The sequence below is a fragment of the Haemaphysalis longicornis genome, unplaced genomic scaffold, assembly GCF_048455015.1.
Source record: "Haemaphysalis longicornis isolate Haplotype H1 unplaced genomic scaffold, Haemaphysalis longicornis Haplotype H1 scaffold_1, whole genome shotgun sequence".
Lineage (NCBI taxonomy): Eukaryota > Metazoa > Arthropoda > Arachnida > Ixodida > Ixodidae > Haemaphysalis > Haemaphysalis longicornis.
In genome coordinates this window covers 419,289,024-419,314,020 of record NW_027526203.1, presented here as the reverse complement: position 1 = coordinate 419,314,020, position 24,997 = coordinate 419,289,024, and the positions used below count along the sequence as shown (strand labels likewise).

At 47.1% G+C, this 24,997-nt stretch overlaps 1 protein-coding gene across 1 annotated transcript in view; it reads left to right on the top strand.

The window, feature by feature from the left end:
* Positions 1 to 24,997, top strand: part of LOC144155621 (calcium-activated chloride channel regulator 4A-like) — a 54,430-nt gene that overhangs the window by 7,903 nt on the left and 21,530 nt on the right. The window contains exons 3-12 of the mRNA XM_077687179.1: positions 1,332 to 1,482; positions 3,163 to 3,283; positions 4,137 to 4,264; positions 6,959 to 7,076; positions 9,739 to 9,978; positions 12,052 to 12,336; positions 14,907 to 15,113; positions 15,307 to 15,441; positions 18,395 to 18,551; positions 19,735 to 20,058. Coding sequence (XP_077543305.1) covers positions 1,332 to 1,482; positions 3,163 to 3,283; positions 4,137 to 4,264; positions 6,959 to 7,076; positions 9,739 to 9,978; positions 12,052 to 12,336; positions 14,907 to 15,113; positions 15,307 to 15,441; positions 18,395 to 18,551; positions 19,735 to 20,058 — 1,866 coding nt within the window. The remainder of the gene's footprint in view (positions 1 to 1,331; positions 1,483 to 3,162; positions 3,284 to 4,136; positions 4,265 to 6,958; positions 7,077 to 9,738; positions 9,979 to 12,051; positions 12,337 to 14,906; positions 15,114 to 15,306; positions 15,442 to 18,394; positions 18,552 to 19,734; positions 20,059 to 24,997) is intronic.

Genomic DNA, 24,997 nt, shown 5'->3' with positions numbered 1-24,997 from the left:
AACAAATAAATCAGCTTTAAAAAACACAGGCTATCGAGCATTCGAAATTGAAAATTGAAAACACTGCGCCTACAGCTCCAGAACACTCGGCCATAAGCCAGATTTCCTTTTGTTTATTACGTGGAAAACTATCCCTCAGAAATATAAAACCGCAGGCTATCTACAATATAGCACATTCAATAACATACATTAACATACATTAGGTTTACCTGTACATATTTTAAAAGTCAGGCAGACACACACAAGCTTGGAAGAGGGGCAACCAGTCCGCAGTCAGGAACGGAAATATGAAGCATATATCGTACAACCTGTTTACATTTTTATTTAGTTTTAGCATTCCAAGCAGCTTAATGACTATTTCTTGAATAACGCGCGTGCATTAAGCACCCCCAAAATTCCAACAAATATCTCATCTCTAGCGACTGCATTCCCTAGGCAGAAAAGCGATCGCAAATGTGTGGTCGTGCTTCTGACCGCTGTGCTAGTTCACAGAGCGCCAAAAGTGCATCCCGCACTTCGGTTTTACACTGTACAATTGAAGTTTCGGTTGATATTAGTTCCTTAGTACTTATTAACTTCGCTGACTCTTCTCCCACCTTTAATTGGCCTTTGATTTTTATACTAGCGTTGATACAGTCTCTAACTAACAAACTAAAGGCATATTCTTCCAAGCACAAATCGTGTCGTGGCTTAGTTTCAAATGAGAGAACGAATTGCGACGACACTCCGGCGGCCGGCCGACTAAACGCTGGGCCGACTGATTCTGTCGGAGGGTCGGCGATCCGTGCGGTATCGCAGTCAAACCAAGCCATCTCGATTGAGCTTCATACGAAACGTCATAGGAAATCGGCAAGGAAAGTGCAAAGAGGGGGACAGCACTTTGGAATTGGTTTTTCTACTATATAAATTCGCGTAAACGCAGCGAGAGTGGTCGAAACATAGAGACTTCAGACTACAATTTGCGCAAGTAAATCCGCAACGCTTACAAATCACTTCAGTGTCCCTTGAATGACGCAAGCTTACCGCAACAACATCCGCAAGTGGAGAGAGGCAGAGGAAGACAGAGATAGGCAAAGAGAGAGGAAAAAGCGAAACAGACAGACAAACACAAAGATGGATAAATGGAGGGCATGGGATGGAATAGGAATTGGATGGGATGTAACTGATTGCTTGCTTGCGCGATTGATTGATTGATTGATTGATTGATTGATTGATTGATTGATTGATTGATTGATTGATTGATTGATTGATTGATTGATTGATTGATTGATTGATTGATTGATTGATTGATTGATTGATTGATTGATTGATTGATTATATTCCGCTTCCAGAAACGACGGCATCGTCCGTAATTCGCAGCTGGGCTCAATTTCGATACGGCGTATTTGAAGAAACTGCGTTCGGTTCCGAACCACAATGGTGCTTCTACGATGGAACTTTCTGGCGTCCCACGGGCTGTTACACGACGGACATCACTGCGAGGTACTCCATAAGTTGCTGTTGTGGAGCAGCACGCTTTCTATGTCTGTCTTTGCACGTTTTCAGTCGGTCTGTCTCTGCGCATGCGCTACGCATGCACATTAAGTCCGTGCTTCTCTCCCTTCCCCGCGGGGAATCCGGAGGACCCTCTCTGTGCTCACAGTCCTAACAAGGTGCTCAGTTCCCTAATCGAGTGTTTAAACAGTGTAGCTTAAAACATGCATGCTATTTGGCACGCAGTGATTTCCAACGGATTGGAGGCGATAGTCCGCAAACAATAAACTGAATTTTATAGCGAATTCATAGAGAAATAAAGCCTCTCGTTGGCCGTGGTTTTTCATGGGTCTCCGCGCACACAAAGAAGGTAGACGCCAAAAGGAGGAGAAAGCTACGATAATGAACGTGACACTGCCGTTCCCGTGCCCCGACAGTAAAAAAAAAAAAAAAAAAACGAAAAGAGAAACAAACATGCCAAACCGTCTACAGTGACTGAGTGGCTTAGACGTTGTGGCTCTGATCCTAACTACGCGGGTTCGATTCCGGCCATGGTGGCCGTTTTTCTTGATAGAGGCGATAAACGAAGACGCCCATGTGTCGAGGTTTCGGCGCATGTTAAAGATCCTTAAATGGCCTAAATTAATCCGTAGGTCTCCAATGCGGTGCGCTTCAAAGCCCAGGTGTAGCTTAGGCGCGTTAAACCACCAAAGTTCGAAACTGTAACAAACAGCCCGAGAAAAGAATGAACGCGACGCAGGTTATCACGTGGCTCCTTTCCATTGGCCTGTCGGGAGAAGACAACATGAACATTTGAAGCACGAAACCTTCAAAGGCTACGCCACGCGCAAAGCCAGCCTCCGAACGCATGGCCATCTGTCGCGGCGTCTCAATTACTGCAGGACGCGTTTCCAGGCGCGATGAATGTACTTACCCTCCCCAATCAAGAGAGCCTGTATGCTAAGGCGAAAATGTTAAGTGCCCCATAATGGGAAAAACCGTCGTTGTCGCTGTACTTTTGCGGGTACAGAAAATGGCTGCCGTTGTAAAGAATAAATGGAAAACACAATTGAGTTCATATGGGGATTAAGCCCGGTTGTTCGGAGTGGTAACGTGCGTTACCACAGCGCTATCTCCGCCCACTGCCAGCGGTGGAACAAAAGACCAGGGCGTTCCCAGGGCAAGTGAATGTGACGGCGCGTGAGTAGAGCGGGGGCACCCAAGCCACGCAGAACTCTGACTCTGGGGAGGCTGTGGCGTGTGTCACGCGTCTGCTTGTCGAAATAATTTAGGCCAAAAGATGAAGAAACTATTGCGAAGGAAGAGACGCAAATCTGACGCAGCAGTAAAGGAGTCCTTTGTAAATATCGCCACGATTTCGTCCTTAGAGCACGTGAGCAGACGTACATACGTGACCCGAGTAATTCTTTTGGTGTTAGCTAGGAATGTGGCGCGGGTTGTGACCGAGCCGAATTGAGTGCACCACAGTGACCACAAGGCCATTCTCGCTATGGTTCGGACGAAATAAAACTCTTCTAAAGTGTATTTATTTGTGACATTGATTGTATCGTGTCTTCGGCATCCGCTCACGAAAAAAACGTAACACATGGACAATCGGTGGCATATAATAATGTGACACTTCATTTTTGTTCCGCATTACTATAATACAAGAAATCTTGTTTTTCCTAGGCCTGAAATGACAGAAGATGGGATTTTACAATGTTCAAAAAGGGATGTCAACACCAGACAAATTTTTCAGTCTGCAAGTGAACCCGCGTCATCGTTAATGTTTACATCGACCGTCCAAAAGGTACGTATCGCGTTTCCGTGTTTCACAAATCAGAGGAGTGTAACATTGAAACCAAGGAACATTGGCAGAAAAAAAAATGATAACAATAACAATAACACTCTAAAAATGGTACCCCCTGTGCCGCTCCTAGACATAATTGATATAGCCAGCAGCATGAATTCGGCATTGCCTTTTAATTAATACTGCGCTTTTGCCGCTGAAATTTTACCGTTAAAAAGTTTTCTTCCTGGGACCTGATAACGAGCGATCAAAGATCTAGCAACAAGAATTGGGCAACCGGCACAAACCTCCATGGTAAACATGATACTTTTCAGCCGGATTGAGCGTGAATGAGGCACCTGGTTTAAGACTTTTTTTATTTAAAAGATTAACTATACGTTGATCGCTCGATCAACTCGACTCCGGCCCCTCAAGGACATTATCATTAAGACTTCGTCAATATTTGGAATATTTTTCTAAGTAGTTTCTACAAAAATATCCCTAGCTTTTGTAAGCGTTCCCAATAGCAGGAACTATGCCCCTTTAACGTTATAGAGGCAATGCGAGAAAGCTGTTGGTAGGTCTCCACTCTTCATTTGTTTTTGTTACGCCACGTCAGAATCGCCACGTCAAAACAACCACCATGCTTTATGCATGATAGTTATTCTGACGTGGCGATCTTTTGAATGAACCAAGCTTGTATTTTGTCGTCATGGCTCTTTTCTCCTATAGAAATATGCTCAGGCTGAAAGCTATAAGAATAAAGTAATTAAAACGGCGACGTGGTAAAATCTTTGCCACCCCCTCCCCCCTTCCCCTTGTCATAGAAGTTTTGAAGGATTGCACAATGGCTTACAGCGTGCGCTGTCTTTAGGTGCAGAAGTTTTGTGATGCCCGCGGCAATCACAGCCATTTGCACTGGGCACCAACCAAGCACAACCTACTTTGCAACTCCCGCAGCGTCTGGGAAGTCATCAGGAATTCCCCTGACTACTTGCAAAGGTGCGCAAACGTTCGCGGAAGTGTTATCGATCGCAGCCAGGACTTTTTTATGTCTTATTCGTAGCGCATCTTTAAGCATTCCATGGCCCTTTTCAGCGAGCTCTACTCCAGCAATGCGGCCTTTTCTAACGTACTTTGTCGCAAATTGAAGTACTTTGTATTCAAGTGCTTTTTTTCTGTGCGCAGTGCACTTCGTTAGAAATGCAGAGTCGTTCAAGATTTTTTTATTGAGGTGTTACTATTCTCCCTAATGGTGTGCTACAAGGAGTACATGGCTCATTGTATCGAGTTCTAGCGTCGCCTTTCTTATATGCTGTGGATCACCCCTCATTTCCTCTCGGTCATCAATTAAACGATGGCCATTTCAGACTCTATAGGCAGGCAGCTCTTAGTATTGGCCACTCGCAAACTAAAAATGACAGTGTTCTTTCTCTCATTTTGTCACAGCCCTAATTTAGTTGAGTTCCCGTAGCATTGGAGCTGATAAAATGTTATGCTGCTGAGCCTAAGGGTGCGGGTTCGATGCCGGCCACGGCGGCCGTTTTTCTGATCGAGGTGAAAAACAAACACTTCCGTGTGTCCCTATTTCGGCGCAGGTGAAAGATCCCAAGGTGGTATAAATGAATAATTTAACACAAACTGCGACGTGCCTTATATCCCAAGTGCAGATTTGGCGCGTAAAACCCCAGAATTTGTACTTTGTTGTTACCTTCCCTCGATATAATCTATGACGCTGCCGCCGCCGTACGCCTCACATCCTGGCTCGAAAGATCAATCAATAATTGTTTATTATCAAGGAGTACATACAGAAGCAAAATGGGGCCGCCAAAGCCTACAGGTGGGCTTTGGCGTCGTGGTAAAGACCACCCCGGCAAAGACCAGCGTGGTAAAGACCGGCAAAAGATGAAAAGGAAGTTTATGAGCTGAGAGATTAGCCACAAGTGACGCCAGTCACGCTGTGACGTGATAGACGTAATTTTAAAAATTCACTGCTTCTGATCGCACAACCTGAGAGATATATGGGGGAAAGCTGGTGGGGCCTCCTATAAAAAATCGGCCACCTTCGCAGTTGAGATGCGAAGACTGAGGAAACAGCGGAGCTGGCGTTCTTCACTAGGTTTAACTTGGCTTTTCTTAGGTCTGCCCCTTTCTTAAGAGAAAGATGGTTGAAAAGCGAAATAGGATTTAACAAAACTTGTTGCTGAGCTAGTTGGTACATACTTAAAGAAAGAAGAAAACGTGGCGCCAAACTAGACGTGGACGAAGAAAACAAGGTAAGACAGATGAACAGTTGAAAGTTGGCGCCTGTGTCTGTCTTACCTTGTTTTCTTCGTCCACGTCTAGTTTGCGCCCCGTTTTCTTCTTTCTTTATGAAAGCGAAACTTTCTCCATTCGAACTGAGTTAAGTCAAAGTCCACAATCACCATCCTAAGCCTGAAATTCAAACTGCCAAAGTCCGACGCCAAAGTACACTTTAACTCAGCCAAAGTCCAAAGCCAACGCCCGTGCTACGAACACATTCGGTTAGACACCGGTTTCATAACGCGAAGCAGCCAATTTCGATTCCCACCCCGGGATGATGATGAACAAACGTTTATTATAGAGCAAAGGGTTGGTTGAGGGAAGGGGGTGTGGTCAGCCTCCTACGTCCAGGAGGCCGCGAGAGGACGCCGCCGTCACCGCCCGGTCGACCAGCATAGCTTGATCTTCACGGTCGGAGCTGGTCAGCAACCTCACCGGGAAGCGTTTTTTTTTTTTTTTTTTCTTGAGGCGCGCACTTCCAACACCTGCTCATGGCCTCTTTGCCTCCTCGCCATTTTCTGTCACACTTCTTGGCCTAGCATTTTCTCCCTCTCCACTTCGCAGAACGGAATTTCCTGTTAACGATATGCACGGACAGAAGAATGCTTAAACAGCTCCACTGTTAGTACAACAGTATACCCTCAGATGTCATCGTAGCAGAAACTTCAAAATTTCTAGGAACAAGTCGTGAGTTCTTTTTTGGGAGTGATGTGCCACTCCCTTCTCGCCTCCGCATTGCGGAGAGCCCTCGTACTGTTTCCCAAATGACTTTGCTGCACGAACACCTTCCAAGAGAGTGGCGCTTGGAGCGGGTGAGTTCGGGTCGGCAGCCCAGCTTGTCGACGCCGTCCTTCCACTTCTACCGCGCGCGGCTCGACTTTTATTTTCTAGGTATCTTAAGAGATGCCCAATAAATGTTTTTAACACCACCACCACCACCTCGACGAGGTCACATTGCGTGACTTTGCCTGCAAATGAAAAGCATGGCGTGTTCTGTGTTAGCGCACTAGCTGGTTCAATAGCAACTAAAAATTTGGACATCTTCAGAAGTCAGTTTACGTGTATTTATGTGGACTCAGTACATGTAGCCACTTGTTCCCTTACGCATATTCCCCAGGAAGCCCTTGTTTCGCGTGCACACGCAGCCGAAAACTGTCAGCTCTTTCTTCATATCTCAGTTTTGCCTGTTCTCGTTAATCTTTGATGCCAGGCTTTGAGCACACTGATGAAGACGCCGCAGTTACCAATGGCGTAACATTATGGAATTGGTCGTTGAAAACTAGTTAATGTCTCCTAAGAGACTTATAAATGCTTACATTGACCTGTGTCTGTTCATGTCTGGCTTACAGTGTTATAAATACATGCCGCTGAACAGCCGTCTCTTTTGCGCAGTGTTTCACGGCTGAGCGCACAGCCGGCCACCTTATTCGACTACGTCAAGCCACGCACGCACCGCTTCTTCTACGTTGTGCAGGCGTGCGCACCTGATCCAGCCAACCAAACATATAGTGTAAGTGAGTCGTCACACGATAAAGGTCCAAACTCTCAGTTATAAGAATAAACGGCATAGTAATAGCGCATTTCAGCTAACCATGCTTGCGCCTCACCGATGAGCGGAGGCGGACATCGGCAAGCATACCTAAAGCCTTCCCGGGTGTTTTGCGCATGCGCTTGTTTGCTCATTCGCCCTGCAAGGAGCAAGCACGCTGGGCTAAAACAGCTTGATGTGTGGTATTTTTATCTTCACTTTCCAAGAGTGCACATCCATGCCGCGTCTATTGTTTTTGTTTTTTTGTTTTGCGAATGGGTATTCAGTCGTAAACATGCATACGTTTATACAATACATTCGTGCTCATTCAAATCGCTAAAAGATTTGCGAGCATTTTCTCTTCCCTCATTGGGGTACCTTTCGTTATTTTGACTACGCATGTGGTTGGGTTTGTTTGCACGCTGGCTCGTGTTTTAGTAAGACGCTAAAAGCGACTTGGCGACTTTGTTTAGCCAGTTATTTGTGCCTGAGCTTCGTACCTGTTCCCAGTGTAATACACGCCGTCAGCATGCAGCGCAGTGTGTTTGCTTGTAGCCCATGCACGTTCGCCGTGAGGCGTACCATGTGCCTTCGTAAAAAAATCTCCCCGCATGGCTTTGAGGGATACCGTACAGAGTTATAAACAATATAATTTCCTTTTTATCAAATGCAAGCTTATAACATGCAACTTGCTTTCTGAGTTCTTCCGGCCAATTTATTCGATTTTTCCGCGAGAAGTGTGCGCGAAAGCGCCCTTTCTCGCTCACCCTCTCCCTGTCATGATCTAGTGGCCTCGGCTGTTATTATATCTATAGATTCGGACGAGTCCGCATGGCACCAACCAGGCTTTTTTTAACGTGCATCGTGTATAGTGCATAGCTTGTGTCTGAACAAAGCCAAAGTCAAGAATAGAAGTATTGAAGACATTGATAGCGCTCCGAATCCGATTGCAAGCCAGCGTGACGTCGGTACGATAGTTCGCGGGCAGCCGCAAAGAGTTTTTGGTGATTTAATTTTCTTCTTTTCGTAATTATAAATAAACTAAGGAAGCCAGCCGAAAAGAATGTCTAGTGTTTGGATTCTTTTTCTTTTCACATTTACACATAAACTTGAAGACTTACACCGCACAACGACGTAAAAGATTTCAGGAAGCGCTACATTATCCAATCACAAAATAGGATATAAGCTTGACAGTTTACTTTATAGTGTCCTTTCAAAACCTTACCGTATACTTAAGCCAGATCAAAAACTTTTAAGCGCCCCGACATCCCCATAATCAATCACAACAACAGCATGCAAGACGTTCCTTTTATAAATTCACATGAATCAAATGCATGTGAGCCACAGAAAACCCGAAATATACTGAGATTAAGGAGGAATAAAAAAAATCATGAGCAATTTCACTCTGTGAAAGTGCATGAGCAACGATAGCTAAGGTGACAGAGAATTTTGAGCACAGGTACGAACTCATTCATAGTGAACTATTTATGATAAGTAAATCAAACTTGGTTTAATAATATGGTTATCATAGCGACTAATTATCGTATAATTTTTTTAGGAAAGCTTCTATAGAAGAACAATTACAGGCGTTCTCTGGAAACATACTTCTCCCGTAGATGCCCATATTCACAGCAAACTGGAATTCTGTAACGTTTTCAATTTCGCTGTTAAAGAATTATGACAATTAAATGAAACACGTCTTAACGGAAAAATGTCCCATACTTTTTCGTTGGAAAAGTTCTGATAAAAGAGGAGTTACAGCCGTTTTTTCTAACCGTACCACTCCCGTATATATGCCCGTGTATTGACAGGAGACGGGATTTCTGTAACGTTTGCAGCTTCACTGAAAACTAACTATGACAAGTAAATGAAACTCTAAGAAATGATAGTGTCATCTTAGCGGCCAATTGACACATAAATGTTTTCGACAAAGTTTGATAAAATAAGAGTTACAGAAGTTTTCTGCTGAACATTCGCGATGAAGTTTGCTTTGTCGCAAGACATTTTCGCACACCCACAGGGAAAATGAACCGAACCCTACCCATAGTGAAAAGGAACAAGGAAAAGAAAGACGACAAGACGAGCGCTGTCCATGTTCCTTGTTCCTTGTCGCGCTGTTAACTATTTCAATATGACCTACCAACTGGCCCACAGTACACTTTGCCATGTAAAGCTCTGCTATAAAACACTCGCGAAAGAGGTTGTCAATTTTCTGTGTCTGCTGGAGGTGTTCACGCTGCCTTCCGTGGCTTCGGGAGTAAATTTCAATTTTAAACTCAGTCAGTAAATTTCTTTTCATTCATAGCTGAGAGAATTATTGTATGAATGATGTACCCGGTGCAGCTTCTACGGCGACTGCAGCTGTGAACGGGAGGAGACATCTGTGATACCCCTTTTAATCACCACCTGTTTAGGGCCCCTTAACTTCGTATCGTGCACATGCTGCTCGATGTTTCCATAGCTGCGAGATGTTATCGCTTCCCCGTATGTAGATGGCAAAATCCAGAGGGTGTACCCTCTGGATTTTGCCATTTAACACCTAAATAGGGGTTGAATGCGGGAAGAAGAAAAACTTCCAGCTGCTGCAGCTGCCGGTGACTACTTTTCCCTGACTGACAACTTTACCCTACCCTGACTTTCGCAGAAGATAATGGCTGCCATGAATGAAGGACTGCGGCGATTTCTCTATGCCGCACCCCGCAGCGCGCGGTGGAATTTGGTTCTCCTTGACGGGGGAAACAGCACCGCTGCTACAAACGCTGAATTCGACACCAACAACACTACGTGGCAGGCCCGACGGGAATACCTCCGGGAGCTGGACAGGAGCGTCAAGTACTCCTGCACGGACGCCAGTGTCGAGAGCACTTTTAAGGACATTTTACAGGTAATACCTGAAATTTGGTTTGTTTTATATAGGTGTAAGTTTTACAGAGAGAAAAAAATAATTCGATTGTACGGCAGTGCATTCGCATTATAGAAGTATTTGTATGCTCGTTGTAATCTGGTGCTGCCATAGATTTTCTTACGAAATTAAAAGTGTCCTCCTCGAGGGTTGCTCAGCCGATGTGATGTTTATGTTTGCTCCATCGCGTAAAAGAGACTCACTGTGAGGGATCGCTTGCATGTCCAGCCATCTGGTTAAGGTTAGAACGTATTTTTTTCCACTGGCCTCAACTTATGCTGCGGAATCCTCAACCCAAAGTAATGAGGCAGCGCTGGCAATTGTAAAGAAACCAGCTCGCCTCTTTCCGGCGTCGCTTTTTTTAGTTTATTGTGCAGCAACCAATTCAATCAGTATATTTAATTAAAAGAACACTGCGAAGCTTTGCTTAGCGCGAAGCAATGATGGCATGTATGAACCTCGCAACCAGTGCTGGTAGTTGGCAAAATTTGTGCCTATATTTGTCCCGTATTCACACTCACCGTTATGGAAAAAAGTGTTTTTGCAGCAGTATACGCAACCCCAAACTCCACCCCCGCAGCTTAACGTCATTTTGCGAGGTGAGTTGGGTATGCTGCTCCTTGGCCATTTTGGTTATTATTGCGAAAGGATTACATGTCTCCGTACGCGAAACATTCGGCTCCACCCACAGCGGATGTCGCGAAAATTCACGTGTCGCGTGCCGTCATCTAACTAAATATAAACCATGGCAAGGACCGGAATAGAACCTGGGGTTGAGAGGGGGGAGGATGGGCACGGGATTTAACAACCACCTTGCGCCGACGCCGCCCGTAACACAGCAAAGCAAGCCAAGAACACACAACACCAAAACCAGCACGCGTCCCTCGTGGCTCCTGAGAGCGTCAGCCATAAGGATTTCAAATTCGAAGTATGTTAGCAGACTTAAGTGCCCCGGGAAAGTTTTCTTGCTTATGCAAGGTTATAGTTGCATTAACGGTGCTTATGCATATACAAATTAGCAAAGCCATTCACACACCCCAAAACGTGTTCCACACTCTTAATAAAAAAGGTCGTAAAAAGGTAGTAACGGCCGTATTTACTAACTCCTTACGAACCTTACTACCCCGTGGTTTTGTACGTAGACTCTGGCACTAACAACTGCATGGTTAGTAAATTAACTGAGTGTAGGAAGTGGTAGCACTAGATTAAGGTCGTGCTTATGACTAGGTTGTGCATGGCCAGTTAGTAAACGCATGTAGCTCAGAACAGTGCTGTCGCTGGGACTTTACTAGTGGGGGTAGTGGTGCTTACTGCCTGCTTCGGTTAGTAATTTTGACAAGTGCTACATTTACTACCTCCAGTTACTAAGTACCTAGTGTATACTGGGACAAGTAACTTGTTAGTATTCCATTAGTGAATGCTCCGACCTTTTTTTTAAGAGTGCAGGTTAAGATATACAGCCCTGAGTATAAATTTAAATTCATATTTAAATTTAGATGCACAGAGAGACGAACAAAGCGGACGCTGTCGATGTTCTGCTTTCTTCGCACAACGGTCCGCCTTGCGATCAACTGACTGTGCGCTTTATTAATGTCTGCACCAACGCTTTGCTTGGCCTTCTTGGTACTCTTGACACATTTTCACAGCCAATTATGTTTTAAGCCAAGTCAATGACAAGGCCAATACAGATCTTTACATTGCCCATAATTCCCATTTTGGCACTCCCTTGCAACGTTAGAGTCTCAATATAGTATGTTTTGTTAGGAACTGAATGGATGGGTGCCACGCTCGGCGTTAGTCACGTGCAAAAAGCGCGGTCTAGTTAAAGGAACGACAATCCGCACTTCAGCCTATGACACCCGTCCCATCCTAGCATAGTCTGAATGGAGGTAAAGTACTGATGGGGCGATCAAGCTATCAAAAGGAAAAGCCTCGCGAAGAATTGGTTTAACGCACGGTGCCAACCACTGAACCGTTTAAATAAGACCACAAGTGAAGTAACCTCGCTGCCTGGCCCACCAAGCGCTAACCAGGAGACGTGCGTTGTGCTTTCAGGTGGCGCAGAACGAGGCCACGACTGTGCTTGCACTGCTGCACAGCGATGCGGTCACCGCGAGAGCCATCCAGGCACTGGCCGCCGTGGACACGCTTCGGCTGGCCCTAATACTGTTCGACACAGCCACGCCCCAGGGCAGCACATGGAGGTCGGCTGCGTTAGGAGGCAGCCAGCTGTTCATGGTGCCCACAACAGCCACCCAGGAGACCATGGCGGCCCTGGTCGACCTCGCCTTGCACACTGTGCACCACTCGACAGCGGCCCTCGATGGAGACGTGGTCAAGGCGAGCCGTCTACGCCCGCAGGGTTGCATGAGAGCAGCCATGTGTGCAGATGCCTGCAGTGGGCCGCCATGTAGTACCTTTTTTGCGTCATTGCTGGGCAAGACCTAATGGTGCAGTAGCTATGTCTGCGCGATGTGTTGAGGAGTCAGAGCCACCAAACCTTTCGCTCGTAAGATCAGCTCGTGAGTGGCTCCATGTTTTCTGGAACCATGAAAACGGAACTACAGGAAAAGGCAGCAAATAATGATGACATCACGAACTGTTCTTACTACCCACCAGTTTTGTAAAGGAGGGGCGGAAGTTTTGTTTTAAGAAGAGGAACCCAAGTGGTGCGAACTTCTGCTGTTATGAAATAATTGACCAACCCACGCTTTGTACTTGCCGCCTCCCACGCTTACCGTTACGCAAAGATGCCTTTTGTAGCTTGATCTACACTGGCCGAGATTGAGGGTGTTTCGCGTGGCTCCTGGAGAGCCGTGCTGCGCATGCGCGAGGAACAGTGACGTCACACGGCGCACAGAACGTTGCTCGCTGCCCGGCGTCTCTCTGACACCCCACGCGCCCTGCGTCTTCGCCGACCTCCGTTCCGCACGTGGCGGCCCGGTCCACTTGATGATCATGCGAGGAGTGGCCGGGTGTGGAACCGATGGCTTGTGCGTCGCAGCAACACCGGCGTGCGCCTGTGGAACCAGCTTAGCTCTGGGGCGATTGGTGACGCTGCGCCGTAGCCGCTGGATATATATACATGTGTCACATAATGCGTATACCGTGTGTGTGTCATTGAAGCAGCAGTAAGCATGATAATCAAGCTAATCATAGACAACCAGGAAAGCTAAGAATTACCAGCTGAACCTTAGCTCACGCTACGTATATCCTGGCATAGCCGAGCTAAGCCACTGCTAATTTTTTTCTAGTAAGCTACATGACTATTGGATGCGCCGAGAGTAAAAAGAACACACCATCCCCATCATCAGCCTGCTCAGGTCCACTGCAGGACAAAGGCTTCTCCCATTGACCTCCAACCACTCCTGTCCTGCGCCACTGGAGTCCCCAGTTTACCCCCGAAGTTCCGTATTTCATCCCTCCATCACATTACTGGCCTTCCCCTTCTTCTAGACACATCTCTTGGTATCCACTCTGTTACCCTAATGGTCCACCGGTTCTCGGTTCGTCTCTCTACATGGCCAGCCCTAGTTCGCTTCTTTTTCTTTATTTGAACTATTATATCGTCAACTCTAGTTTGTTCTGTGATCCTGGTAGCTCGTTTCTTGCCCTTGAGTGTTATTCCTAACATTATTCGTCCCATGGCCCGTTGAGCTAACCTAAGTTTCAACTTCGTATGTCATTACCGGCAGTATGCACTGGTTGTAGATGTTTCTTTTTACCTATGATATACTGTTATGGATCAAGTAGACACTTATACTTGGGGAGAAGGGCAATACCCCTAGGGCTGTGAGCCACTTCGACAGAGAGATGGGCTGGGGAAGAGGAAAGGGGGGGGGGGGTAGAATAAAGTTAGTTCCGCGGCGTTTACTATGCAAGCTTTATTTTCGGATTTCAGATCTATGGAAATAGGATCGAGAACATTGTCGAAAAAACAAAAAAATCGAATTAGTGACAAGGTGACACAGTTTCCATATCAAACAATATTGCATGACGCGATGTACGACAAAAAGAGAGTCGGTTGAAACACCAGATACGAAAACCGGAAGCGGCCACGCGAGGTTGCGAAACAAATAAAACGAATCCTAAGCGATAGTTCGTGGAAATATGAAAAGTAAAAGCACAAGGACATCACGAAGCTTTCTTTACATGCGAGCCTGAGCGCAAGGCAATACAAGTTTGCTAACAGGTAATGCAGCACAGCTACCTGACTGATGTGACAAAAATCCGGTTTAAGTTAGCCTTGTACAATTATAGGTCCAGGAGGCTCTCAAAAGGGTACATTGCTTTTTTTCATTCTCCCACACATTGCATTCGCATACACTCTCACATACTTGGAATCGAAGCTGAATCGCCCGTTTCTTGCCTTGGAATGGCGCGCTTTCATTTCTCACGCAGCTCCCCGTCGCTCGGTAAACAGAACAAGGAAACTTTTTCTGTTGTAGCCTTGTGCCCGGAACGATATTCCGGACACAGCACGTGTTCGGCATCGTCGTTGCATTACTTAAGTCGCACCACAACAGCGCGAGATTCACGTTACATTTCTTTCCCGCACAAAATAAACACAACTCGCCGCGTCTCGAGATCCGTCGTTCGAGCCAGCGCAACGCCGCCCGAGGAGTGACCTCAGTCGGATGGTGGCGCCACCGCGCGGCGGCAGCGTATAAAGTTCTCCCATTGAGTTACGGAGCAGTTTTGTGACTAGTAAAGCATTGAAGGAATTTATTTTGGCTATAAATTGGGTTCTCTCGTGTCTGATATCATGTAAAGAAAACAACGTGAACATCCAGTTTTCGTTTATGTATTCGCACATTTATTTCAGGTCTTTGTGAGTGCCCTGCTTCAGCACCCTTACGCATTTCAAAGACGGAACATGAAGTGATTTGCCCTACACCGCCCGCCCGCAGGTCTTCCAAAGGACGGACGTGATTCTCAACGACGGGATCAGCGGCAGCTTCAGCTTCAGGCCATTTGATGCGGACGTGCTCTCATTCATCGTGGCCTGCCCAGACGTGTACAGCATTGAAGAAAGCGATGTCACATTCAATGGGTCGGCGGTGCCTTCGTACAGGGTTAAAATGTCGATGTTTGCCACGGAGCAACTCCTTACAGAGGTGCGAGGCATTACGGCGACTGTGTACAGTTGTCTTTACTGAACACATGTTTTTCAAAAACAAAAAAAAAACATTTCATGCGCATGTAAGCTCTAACCACCTTCAATGAACAATTATTGCGCCAAATTAACAAGAATTGTCATAGCTAGCATTATACGTGCAAACAAGCCGGCTTTTGTTTTTTCGTTTACAGGATCCTGGTGGGACGACCGTAACTTACGCGGTCAAAGCACGGAAGAGCAGTCAACGCTGTTCTTTTATGGCCAGCGTTCGTGGTACTTCGCAAGAACCTAGAGTTCGCCTACGTGGGTGGTTTCGCCGGAAAAAGGTGCGTTAATGTTCCTTTTGCTCCGTGAATTTGCAGAGGGCGTCATTGAACACTGCTGACCTTTTTACTCCCGACACGTTATCACAGTTTGTTTTCGTTGATACATATTTCGCCGCCCCCTTACGTTTGTAACTACTATGCCGACATGATCCCCACATGAGGATTTCCGTCCAATCCACATTGTCACGAAGCCAAAGATGTCGCAATTGGCTTGAAGGAAAAGCAAGTTTATTGGAACGAACTTGCGCTCCCCTAACAACTCAAAGAATACACAGGCGGTGAAGCAGCAGTCAACAAAGTGTTGACTCTGGCGAGTGTCTGCGAATCGAATACCCGCGGCGTCTGCTTTGCAGGCTTTTATCCTTCGGCGCGAGTGTTTCTCGAACCGTCGATTTGCATCCAGAACATTTTAGATCAAAAAAGATTATTCTGGCCTAGTGAAGTTAGGGCGAAACGCTCTCCTTATCAGAATGAGATAACCCATGCGGCATAAAAATAAAGAATGGAACACGGGCTTCGCTTAGGACACTGATAACACAGCTAGGTGCGGCCGGGCAGTAAAGACGAAACATAAACAAGCAAACCCCATGCATGGTTCGCTGCAATATTCAGCCCAACTGTCACCACTTGCACCCAACCTACACGCCATCCAGTTTAGCAATTGCCCTCACATTTTCAATGGCCTCCCTGTCATACGAAAACTCACGCCAAGGTTATTGGAATTTTCAACGACCTCAGGCGTTCTTAACTGCTTATGCGACACGACGTCCAAGACCGGCGCGCATTGATGCACTAACCTCCTGCTTATTTACGACTGAATGTCTCGTTACTAGCATACACACGCGAAAAAAAAAATTAAAGCTCTTCCATCTTGCGTAGAGGGAAGAGCTTTCTATGCCACGCTTCGGGTGCAGGTTGACGACGTTTTACCTCAAAGCGTGGTGTTAGTCCTAACGTCGGGGCGTCGCATGCCCGCGTCTTCCGCTCCCGCTGCTGCGCATCAAACTAGGCACAAGAGTGCTATAAACTGCAATATACGGAAGGCTTCACAAAGAGTTTGTGTTTCTACATCCGCGGAATCCACCATCGATTGATTTCGCGGATTTAGATTTCGCGGATGTAGCCCATGGGCGGGCTCTTCTTTGTGTTTTATTTCTGATGTGCGAGATACGGAACTCGCCGCATCCAATGGGAATTGAGCGTGCGCCGAGTGTTTCTGCGGCATGTGTTATGTGGGCGCCTTTTGCGGACGCCGGCTGGGGTGCACGTTCGCCAAAATAGTTAAGTAAGCCTTCCCGCGTTGAAAGGATCTGCACGTGCAGAAGTTACTATTTTTAAACATGTAGAGCTTCTAAGTTCACCAAAACGCAGCTGAATAACCAATCACTGTGATAAAGGAGGCAAAATAACCTATTGACGGGGCCCAATATACCATATAGTGGGACCGGAAAACGTGCGGCCTGTGCTGTGAGCAATGCAGTTTCGGCCAATAGTATGTCTGGCCTCTTTAACATTAATTAAATTTTCTCTTTCATGATCGGCGATTTATGATTCCTGTGCAACGTGGCCAAGTAGACGCAGCAAAATTTTTAGACAACACTCCACCCACAGTCCAAATCACAGCCACAGTTAGCATCAGCTAGGGGCAAAGTCGTATCGGGAGATACCTGCGATTAAACTATACCTAAATAAAAAGAGATGAGAATAGAATATAGTTGATTTTTTTAATCGCATTGGCCAAACATGCGTCCTGTGTCTGGATTGCTTGCCATCAACGGTAGAAAAATAATGGTAGTCGTGTCACCTGCCGTTACCAGCCTAAATAAGCTCTGCCATCCAGGGACGCCGGAACCGGGTGAGGGTGGGAGGAAGGGTGGGCCAAAGTTCCCCCTTTACCCCAAGTATTTTTACGTGCTGGCTTGTTAGCCACCTCGTTAACCCTGTCGGTGTACGACCTCTTCCCACCAATATGAGGGCTTCCCGCGCGCGGAGTCATTCCGCCTGCTTCGTCGTATCCTTGGCCTCGTCATGGTTTACTGTTGCTGGCGTGTTATTCAGGGCTACGCTGCAGTCTTAGAACCTCCCGAGGCACTTCTTTGCACTTCCGAACCTGTATCTTATCCCTTGAGTGTACGAGGGGTCGCAGGCAAGCAGTTCACCACCACCAGACCACGCCCCTTCAACCATGCTCCTGGCTCATAACCACGCGGAAAAGATGTTCACAGTGTGGGCCAACTGTCGAGGCGTGGTTGTTCCTCTCAACAACCGCTTACTCTCTGCCGGACCTGCCGGCCGTCTGGTGGGCAAATTCGTCTGCGCGGGAGGGGCCATGTGGCGGCGGCGCAGCGGCGCCGCTTCGTCATCCGCTGCTGGAGTTTGATGTCCAGCTCCTCACTGGCGACCCAGCTTGCGCTGGTCGACCGGTGTAGGCAGCCATGACGTCATATGGGCTCCAGTGAATAAGGAACCACTCCCAATTTAGACGCTCAATAAATGTATTCTCTCTCTCTCTCTCTCTCTCTCTCTCTCTCTCTCTCTCTCTCTCTCTCTCTCTCTCTCTCTCTCTCTCTCTCTCTCTCTCTCTCTCTCTCTCTCTCTCTCTCTCTCTCTCTCTCTCTCTCTCTCTCTCTCTCTCTCTCTCTCTCTCTCCCCCCCCCCCCACCGCTGCTGGGGTGACTCGGCTGTGGCAATGCTCTTGGCCTTGGCACGAGCCGTCACATTTCCGCCACAAAGCCATGCCACATAACACCACGCAGCGTCTAGGAAAACAAATGCATTCCACACTAAAATAAAACAACCTGCTTAAGTTTCATTTGGAAGTTCGTTCTATGATCATGCAGACAGATTAAAATTCATAATCCAAAATTTTCGCTCGATATTTCTAGGGTCAGTGCAACAGTACACGCTCGTCATGGAAGCTCATCCGTAGTTGTGATCCAATTTCCTTACATAGTTGGAGCTGCCGACTGGCCTACCCCAAGTTCTGTATGCTGAGCTCCTGTACGGCGAGCAGGTCGTGAAGGGGGCCCTTGTCGAGGCGGTCGTCTACCACGTCGCGCATGGCAGTGCTACTCCAACAGTCATCCAGCTCCGGGACAATGGACTTCTTGGTACGTCGCACGCGGTACGTCATTCAGAGCCCACATGCAAAGCATTACTCACCGTTGCCTGCACACACCCAAGAACGAGTCGTGAAACGCGAACACGCGTTGCTTTGTTTTGTTTTTGTTTTTGTTTTTGTTTTCAGATTAGGAGCATTCGTAGGGTATCCAGGCACACAGCACTTATTGTGGCCTTTCTCACGTAGTTCAGATTTATATTTGGAGTGTTATCCCCAGATTTGATGCTTTTTTTTTACAAATAGTCACATAAGTAGCGCGAATATTATACACCAGACGTTGTGTCTATAGGAGACGTTGTGTGCTTCGACATCAGCGGCAAAAAAATAACTTACCATTTTTCTCCAGTCTCTTAAAAAAACTGCAGTAGGTAAGGGGTATATATGTTGGGCTGCCTATATTGGTACAATAGAGAGGAGTGTACTGAACGATTGGTGTCAATTTTGAAAGATTAAATAGGTAATACTTGCAGTTCGCTTGGTTCGTGGCAAACTTGTTTGTAGTCCTAGCTTTTATACGCAAAGCATATAAACTAAATTTGACTGTTGGCTCTGTCTTCAGACTAGAAACCTGAGCCCTTGAATTTTTACTCTTCAAATTACCTTTAATATAAGTTAAGTGATGCAAAGATGAAAGAAAAAAACAATGGACCTTCTGGGTCATAAAAATTAGGTTGCAGAAATTAAATCTTTCGTTTGACTCCCAGTTTTATAGTTTTGTAGTGTACGTTTTAGCTTTCTTTGCGCGTTCATTCTATTTATGGGCACTCTTTGTGCGCGCTTCTTTTGTTAAATGTGAGCTTGTTTTGCCTATCACTTGTCTTCTGCGTAGGTGGATTAACGCACTCGTAGATAGCCAGACAAAAAAAAATTGTGCGAGGCGCTGTTTTCTGTCCCATCTGAATACAAATTTCTCAGGCGCAGACAGACACAAATAAAAGCAGTATAATAACCGTTCACCACACAGTTGCACGCCAAGCGGTTCACACTACACGGAGGAAGAAAATTTAAAATCTACATGGCACACCTGTTTCCGTGAATTATAGCTCGATACGAAAGGGAAGCGCAGGGACCATGCTGCGGTGCTACTTGCGCCGTCCTCTTCCTCTCTCTGGCGCAGAGCCAGAGCGGTGCGGTGCTACTTAACAGCCGTCCTCTTCCTCTCTCTGGCGCAGAGCCTGACATGACCAAAGGAGATGGCGTGTACAGCGGCTACTTCTTGCCGTCATCTAGGATCGGCGGCTGGTACAGCGTGCTCGTCAGGGCAAACGGCAGCCTCGCGGGAGCTGTTGCTTCGGATGACAGCACAGGCGCAACATTCTCCAGAGAAGAGTTTGTCGGCTCGTTTTGGGCGCCTAGTCCCGTCGGCCTTGGCCCCAGGCCGACAAATACCATGTTTTCGCCCGGCGTGGTACGTGACCTTAGCGTAAGGCGTCTCGAGTCACCCAACGTTACCTTGGAGTGGACAGCGCCGGGAAGCGAATACGACACCGGCGACGGTAAGTGGAGTGTATTTGCATTATAACGAACAGCCGTATTCGGATTTCCGTTGATAAACACACGGTGAACACCCATGAAGGAGGGTGGCACTGCTCTCTTGGGGTGTCCATCGTGTGCTGAATGTGTTCATCTGTGAGGTGAAACAGGGAAGACACCCTTCAAAGTACGGCAACCCCGTGGCCCAGCTTCCAAGAATGCACTACAGTAACCAATCCGTGCCGCCAACAAAGCAAATTCGGCGAATGGCAGTGCCGTGCAAACAATGTAAGTAAAACATCTGACCTCCGCCGTGGCGCTGCGCAAGGCAGAAGGTCACGCTCGCATTCGGAGACCGAACTTCTGAGTAAAATCGTGTGCTCAGCACCGTCGTTCGCCGAATTGCCATTGCAGGCTGCATGAATTGTTCATTCAAGTGCATTGTGGGGAAGGTAAAACTAAAGAGAGCTTTTTTTAAAGCGTATAAAAACATCCGTGGGCCTACACCTTAATGGCCAAGTGCTGCGTGAAAGTGGGGAAATCTCGAAAATTACTAATCCTGACGCACGATTGTAGCAAAAAATGTGATCTGCGCCGTAGCATCGCGCAATGCCAAACGTCGTTTTTGCATTGCGCGCGATGCCACAGCGCAGACTAGATTTTTCGAGTACAAACTTATGCTGCGCCTCGTCGTTGGCCTACTTTGCTTCTTTAACCGCAGGGGTTGTGCTCCTAGGGGCTCGCAGACTAAGAAGCATTTTTTAGATTGGTACAACCGAACAGAAAGGCCGAACTCCATGGGGTTGTCTCTGTTCGACTTCAGCCCGATCATATTTCCGATTGTTTAAAGCCACCGAGAAGATCGGTTGGTCACCGTCCGCTCAAAGGTTTGCACGTTGTTATAATCAGGGAAATTGGTCTAACAGCCTGACGGCTAATGGGTAGTTTTCATTGCTCGGGACACGGCCGCTCGATGGAAACTAGGTCCGGCCTGCCGAACGCGCCTCTCCGCCGGTGACGGCGTTAGTTTCCCTTTCCGCCGCAGCGTTAGTCGTGGCGCTAATCATCGGTGAAAGAAGAGCGGCGGCTGCCGGCCGCGGTCACGGTTTCAATGCGGTGTAAGTTGTTCATGACTGCACCGACGGCAGAAGTCAGCATCTATATAATTTATAATAATATGCGGTGATACGTGAGGGGGAAACTCACGATATAGGCGTCACGTACTAACTATTATTTCAGAAGTAGGCACAGCGCTAAATTTGTTTTCCTTTTAGCGCGCCGCATGCGACATCATCATGTGGCGCATTGACAAAGTCGAGCGCAATAGGCGGATTTCTTTCTAAAGACTTTCCCAAGGCTTTCAGGAATAATATTTGGCGTGGCAAGCTAGTCTGAGCAACCGCATTTATTTATAACAAAAGGCGTTATAACTTGCGCGTACGTAAAAATTACGTAAACGTTTTATGCTGCGCCGTACACGCCCATTTCTCAATGCGCGTTTGACAAATGTGACTGGATATTTTCACACCTTGATTTAACTGCGTTTTCAAAGGGAACTGGAATAATCTTAATACCTTTCAGGGTCCATTGGCCCATTTCTTTTGGAAATATTGTTAGACTGCGCGTTAGGTTACAGAGTACACAAAATTATGGAGGACACACGAATAAAGTGGACACGGTGAACGCAACTATGAACTGATTAATTGCAACAAGAGCACTATTTACATGGGAACCAAAACTCGGAAAGGATGCAGTTGGAATGGGGTAAAACTGTGGCAGTCGTTCTTTGATTTACACTAGTTGCAAAAAGTAATATACAGTTGAAAGGTAATTGAAATTAAATCGCTGGGACATCAAGGATAAATTTAATACACCATTTAAAGGGGGATTTATTGGGTTTGTCAGAAAATATGTAAGTCCTCTTCGCCTATGGCTCACCGGCCATCAGCTTTACAAGCGGAAAACCTTTGGCGAGAAATGTTTTCGCGAAAGCTTCAGTGAATTCTCCACTGAGCTAACGTCGCCAGCCCAGGTGGCAAGAAGCAGCCTCAATAGCTTTTTCAAGACCATTTCGCACAGCTCATGACAGTGGTGCCGGTCCCTGTTGATGGCGCACCACATCAGCGGACAGTCTGCGAGGTGTGGGAATACGGTGTCTGAAAGGAGCTTACAAATTTGTATGCTGTGTCGAACTGCCTGTACAGCGCGGTCCTCCTCGAACTTCTTCACTTGTTCGCGAAATTCGTCGCAGCGTTTTTTCAGTTTTTGTAGTTTTTCGTTTAGTCTGTTTTCTTTCATTTTAAGGCGGCGGGCATTTCTCTTGGTGTTATCAAAAAAGCCTGCCAGATCGAACCAAGTCTGGCATTCTCGAGTCTCAAAATTACGTTGGCCGCATGATAGCATGTCCGTGAGAGCGTACAGGATTGTGTCTTCCTCTGCCGGTGAGTGCGGTTGATCTCTTTCTTCATTCCCAGTTAGGTCCAGAATTGAACGTTCAATCGTCTAATTTTATGCAACCATTGTGCTCACTTGCTCTTCATTGCTTGTTTGAGATGACGGCGCACACGCCTCGAGCGGCGGCCGAACAAGCGCCCTCCTTCTTTTCGGGCTTCCCGGCTGCATGTACGTTGGGTACGACGGGAATCTTGTCGGCACAGCTGTTGGTAGCAAGAACTTGCGCTTCAATCCCACCTTGTAGTCATCCTCTTTGAAGTGCAGCGAGCAAACGACTGATCGGGAGCTTGGTTTCCATTGGCTGCCCTTGTCGATACCTTGACGGGAGATGTTGATGTTGTGCAGCCAGGCGTCACGGAGTTGCTCTTTGGCCGGAAACTCGTGGTAGCAGACGTCCGAGGTTTTCGAGGAATTCGACTTGCAGCGCGGCACGCAGCAGTACTTAGGCATTTCATAGCCTGAAGCACACTAGTACGTTATATTAAGCGCGCAATGCGCGGAAGTATGCGAAACGAAAAGCTCAAAGCGCTCACGCGAGCTTCAACACTCCCGCCACTGCTGCTTTTCGCGCCCAAACCGTAGTCTGCGCTGATACGTGGCGCCCCACTGCGAGTACAAGCGGCAACCGTAAGCTTCGCTTTCATGACCTCGCCCGTCGCCCACCCGCGATGGTGCAAGCCGAATTAATCCTTCCGACCACGGCTGCTCGATGGATCCCATCGAGGGGCCGGGTTCCAACCGTGTTGCTTGCCCGGGTTATTCCGGTTCCACTCTCCTGAAGTTAACATGTACGGATTACTAAAACTGGAAGCTGAGCTAATTCGTTGCTGTTCAGAATAAAACACGACAAGCAGTGCAAATGCTGACGACATAGAATCACGCAGAAATACACAAGTTCTCACTCGCACGCAGTTTTTATTACATCTTTGAATACACACCCAAGCGGCCTTTCAGACTTCACACAACAAATTTCACACATACGGGACACTCGATCGCACATGCGAAATCAAACCACGATTCAAACGAAATACGGAAAGAAGAAAGCAAACCACAAACACATTACCTATAGCACGCAGATGTTTCTCTAGCAAAACAATCAGGTTCGCAGCGCATCTCAGCATTTTACGTCCCTGTTTAACGAGTAAATAACTGGTTTACTAAGTGATGTGGCCAACTATTTCTCCGCATTTGGGGACACGTAGTTCGGGGCAAAATTACCGTGCCTGAATTCAAACATGAGACAGCCCTGGTGCTGCTGAGCCTGTGCTTGGCCATGTTAAAACACGGCCGTTTTAACATTGTCCTTCAATTAGCATATGGTGAATGGCAGCTTAACAGAATTTTATTTTTCAGCACAAACGGGCTGCAGTGTTCAAACCGAATTGGCATTGTAACATCTACAGTCATATTCCCGAACATCGCGGGAACTGGGTCGCGGGAGCGGTCGCATCGCTTTAGTCCTTTTAAACCGCGAGCAAGAATTACTTACCGCCGTCAAACAGATGAAATTCTTAGATGTTGAAGGCATGTCTTTGCCGTAAATTGTGGTGTTATTATTTTCCAGATACGCATGTTACAACGCGAGTGAACGACGTTTGAAGGAACGATGACCGTCGGTATTCCGTAGGCACCCCGAAGCGACCGCCGCGGGAGCTGTCACCGATGCGTGGCGCCCCCGCCGAAAGTAGCGGCGGCAACTGACAACTCCGCTCTCACGCCGCCGCCCATTGCCGGCGCGTGAATGAGCAGGCCGGACCTAGTTTCCATCGAGCGGCCGTGCTCGGGATGACCACCACCCCGAAGGGGTTCGGTCGGAACGATAAACATTCCGCCCGGCATAGAGTAACATACACGCTCAGCATAGCATACATTGCATACACTTTGTTCAAGACTAGAGTTCTCTCTCTCTTTTTTTAGGGGGGGGGGGGGGGGGGGGGGGGAGGGGGGGATTTTTAAAAAACCGGTACTGGATGTAATATTTTCGGTACGGATGTTGCGTTTTGCCGATGACAGCGCAGGCCTTGTCCATTGTAAACAATTTCATGAAGCCCGAATGTCACCTGCACACGGCACGTATAGGACAATGGTTGGAAATAGTTGAGATATTACGGAAAATTTTGAGATATTACGACGCACAACCACGTGGCTTACTCTGTTCTAGGCCAGACTAATGGCCATCCCGCGTTATGAGCATGGATAGTATACACCGCGTCACAGGGCTATAGGGCCAGCACACGTGCCGCCAGCTCGGTGTTCTTGGTGAACTTGTCCGGACGATTTCAAATTCAAATTCAAATTTAAAATCGAAATTTATTCATTTATGTATTTACATGTCACGTTGCAAGGAGAGTAGTCAAAAAGCCAGCACAGGCGCTGGCTTGAAGAGGACCCTACCCCGCGTACACACGTCGACGGCAGCACAGCACTGCCGTTCTCTAATTACAAAGCAAGTGTCATATGCTTAAAAAGTTAAAAAAAAAAGAAAAAATTCTAATCTTCATCCTCCAA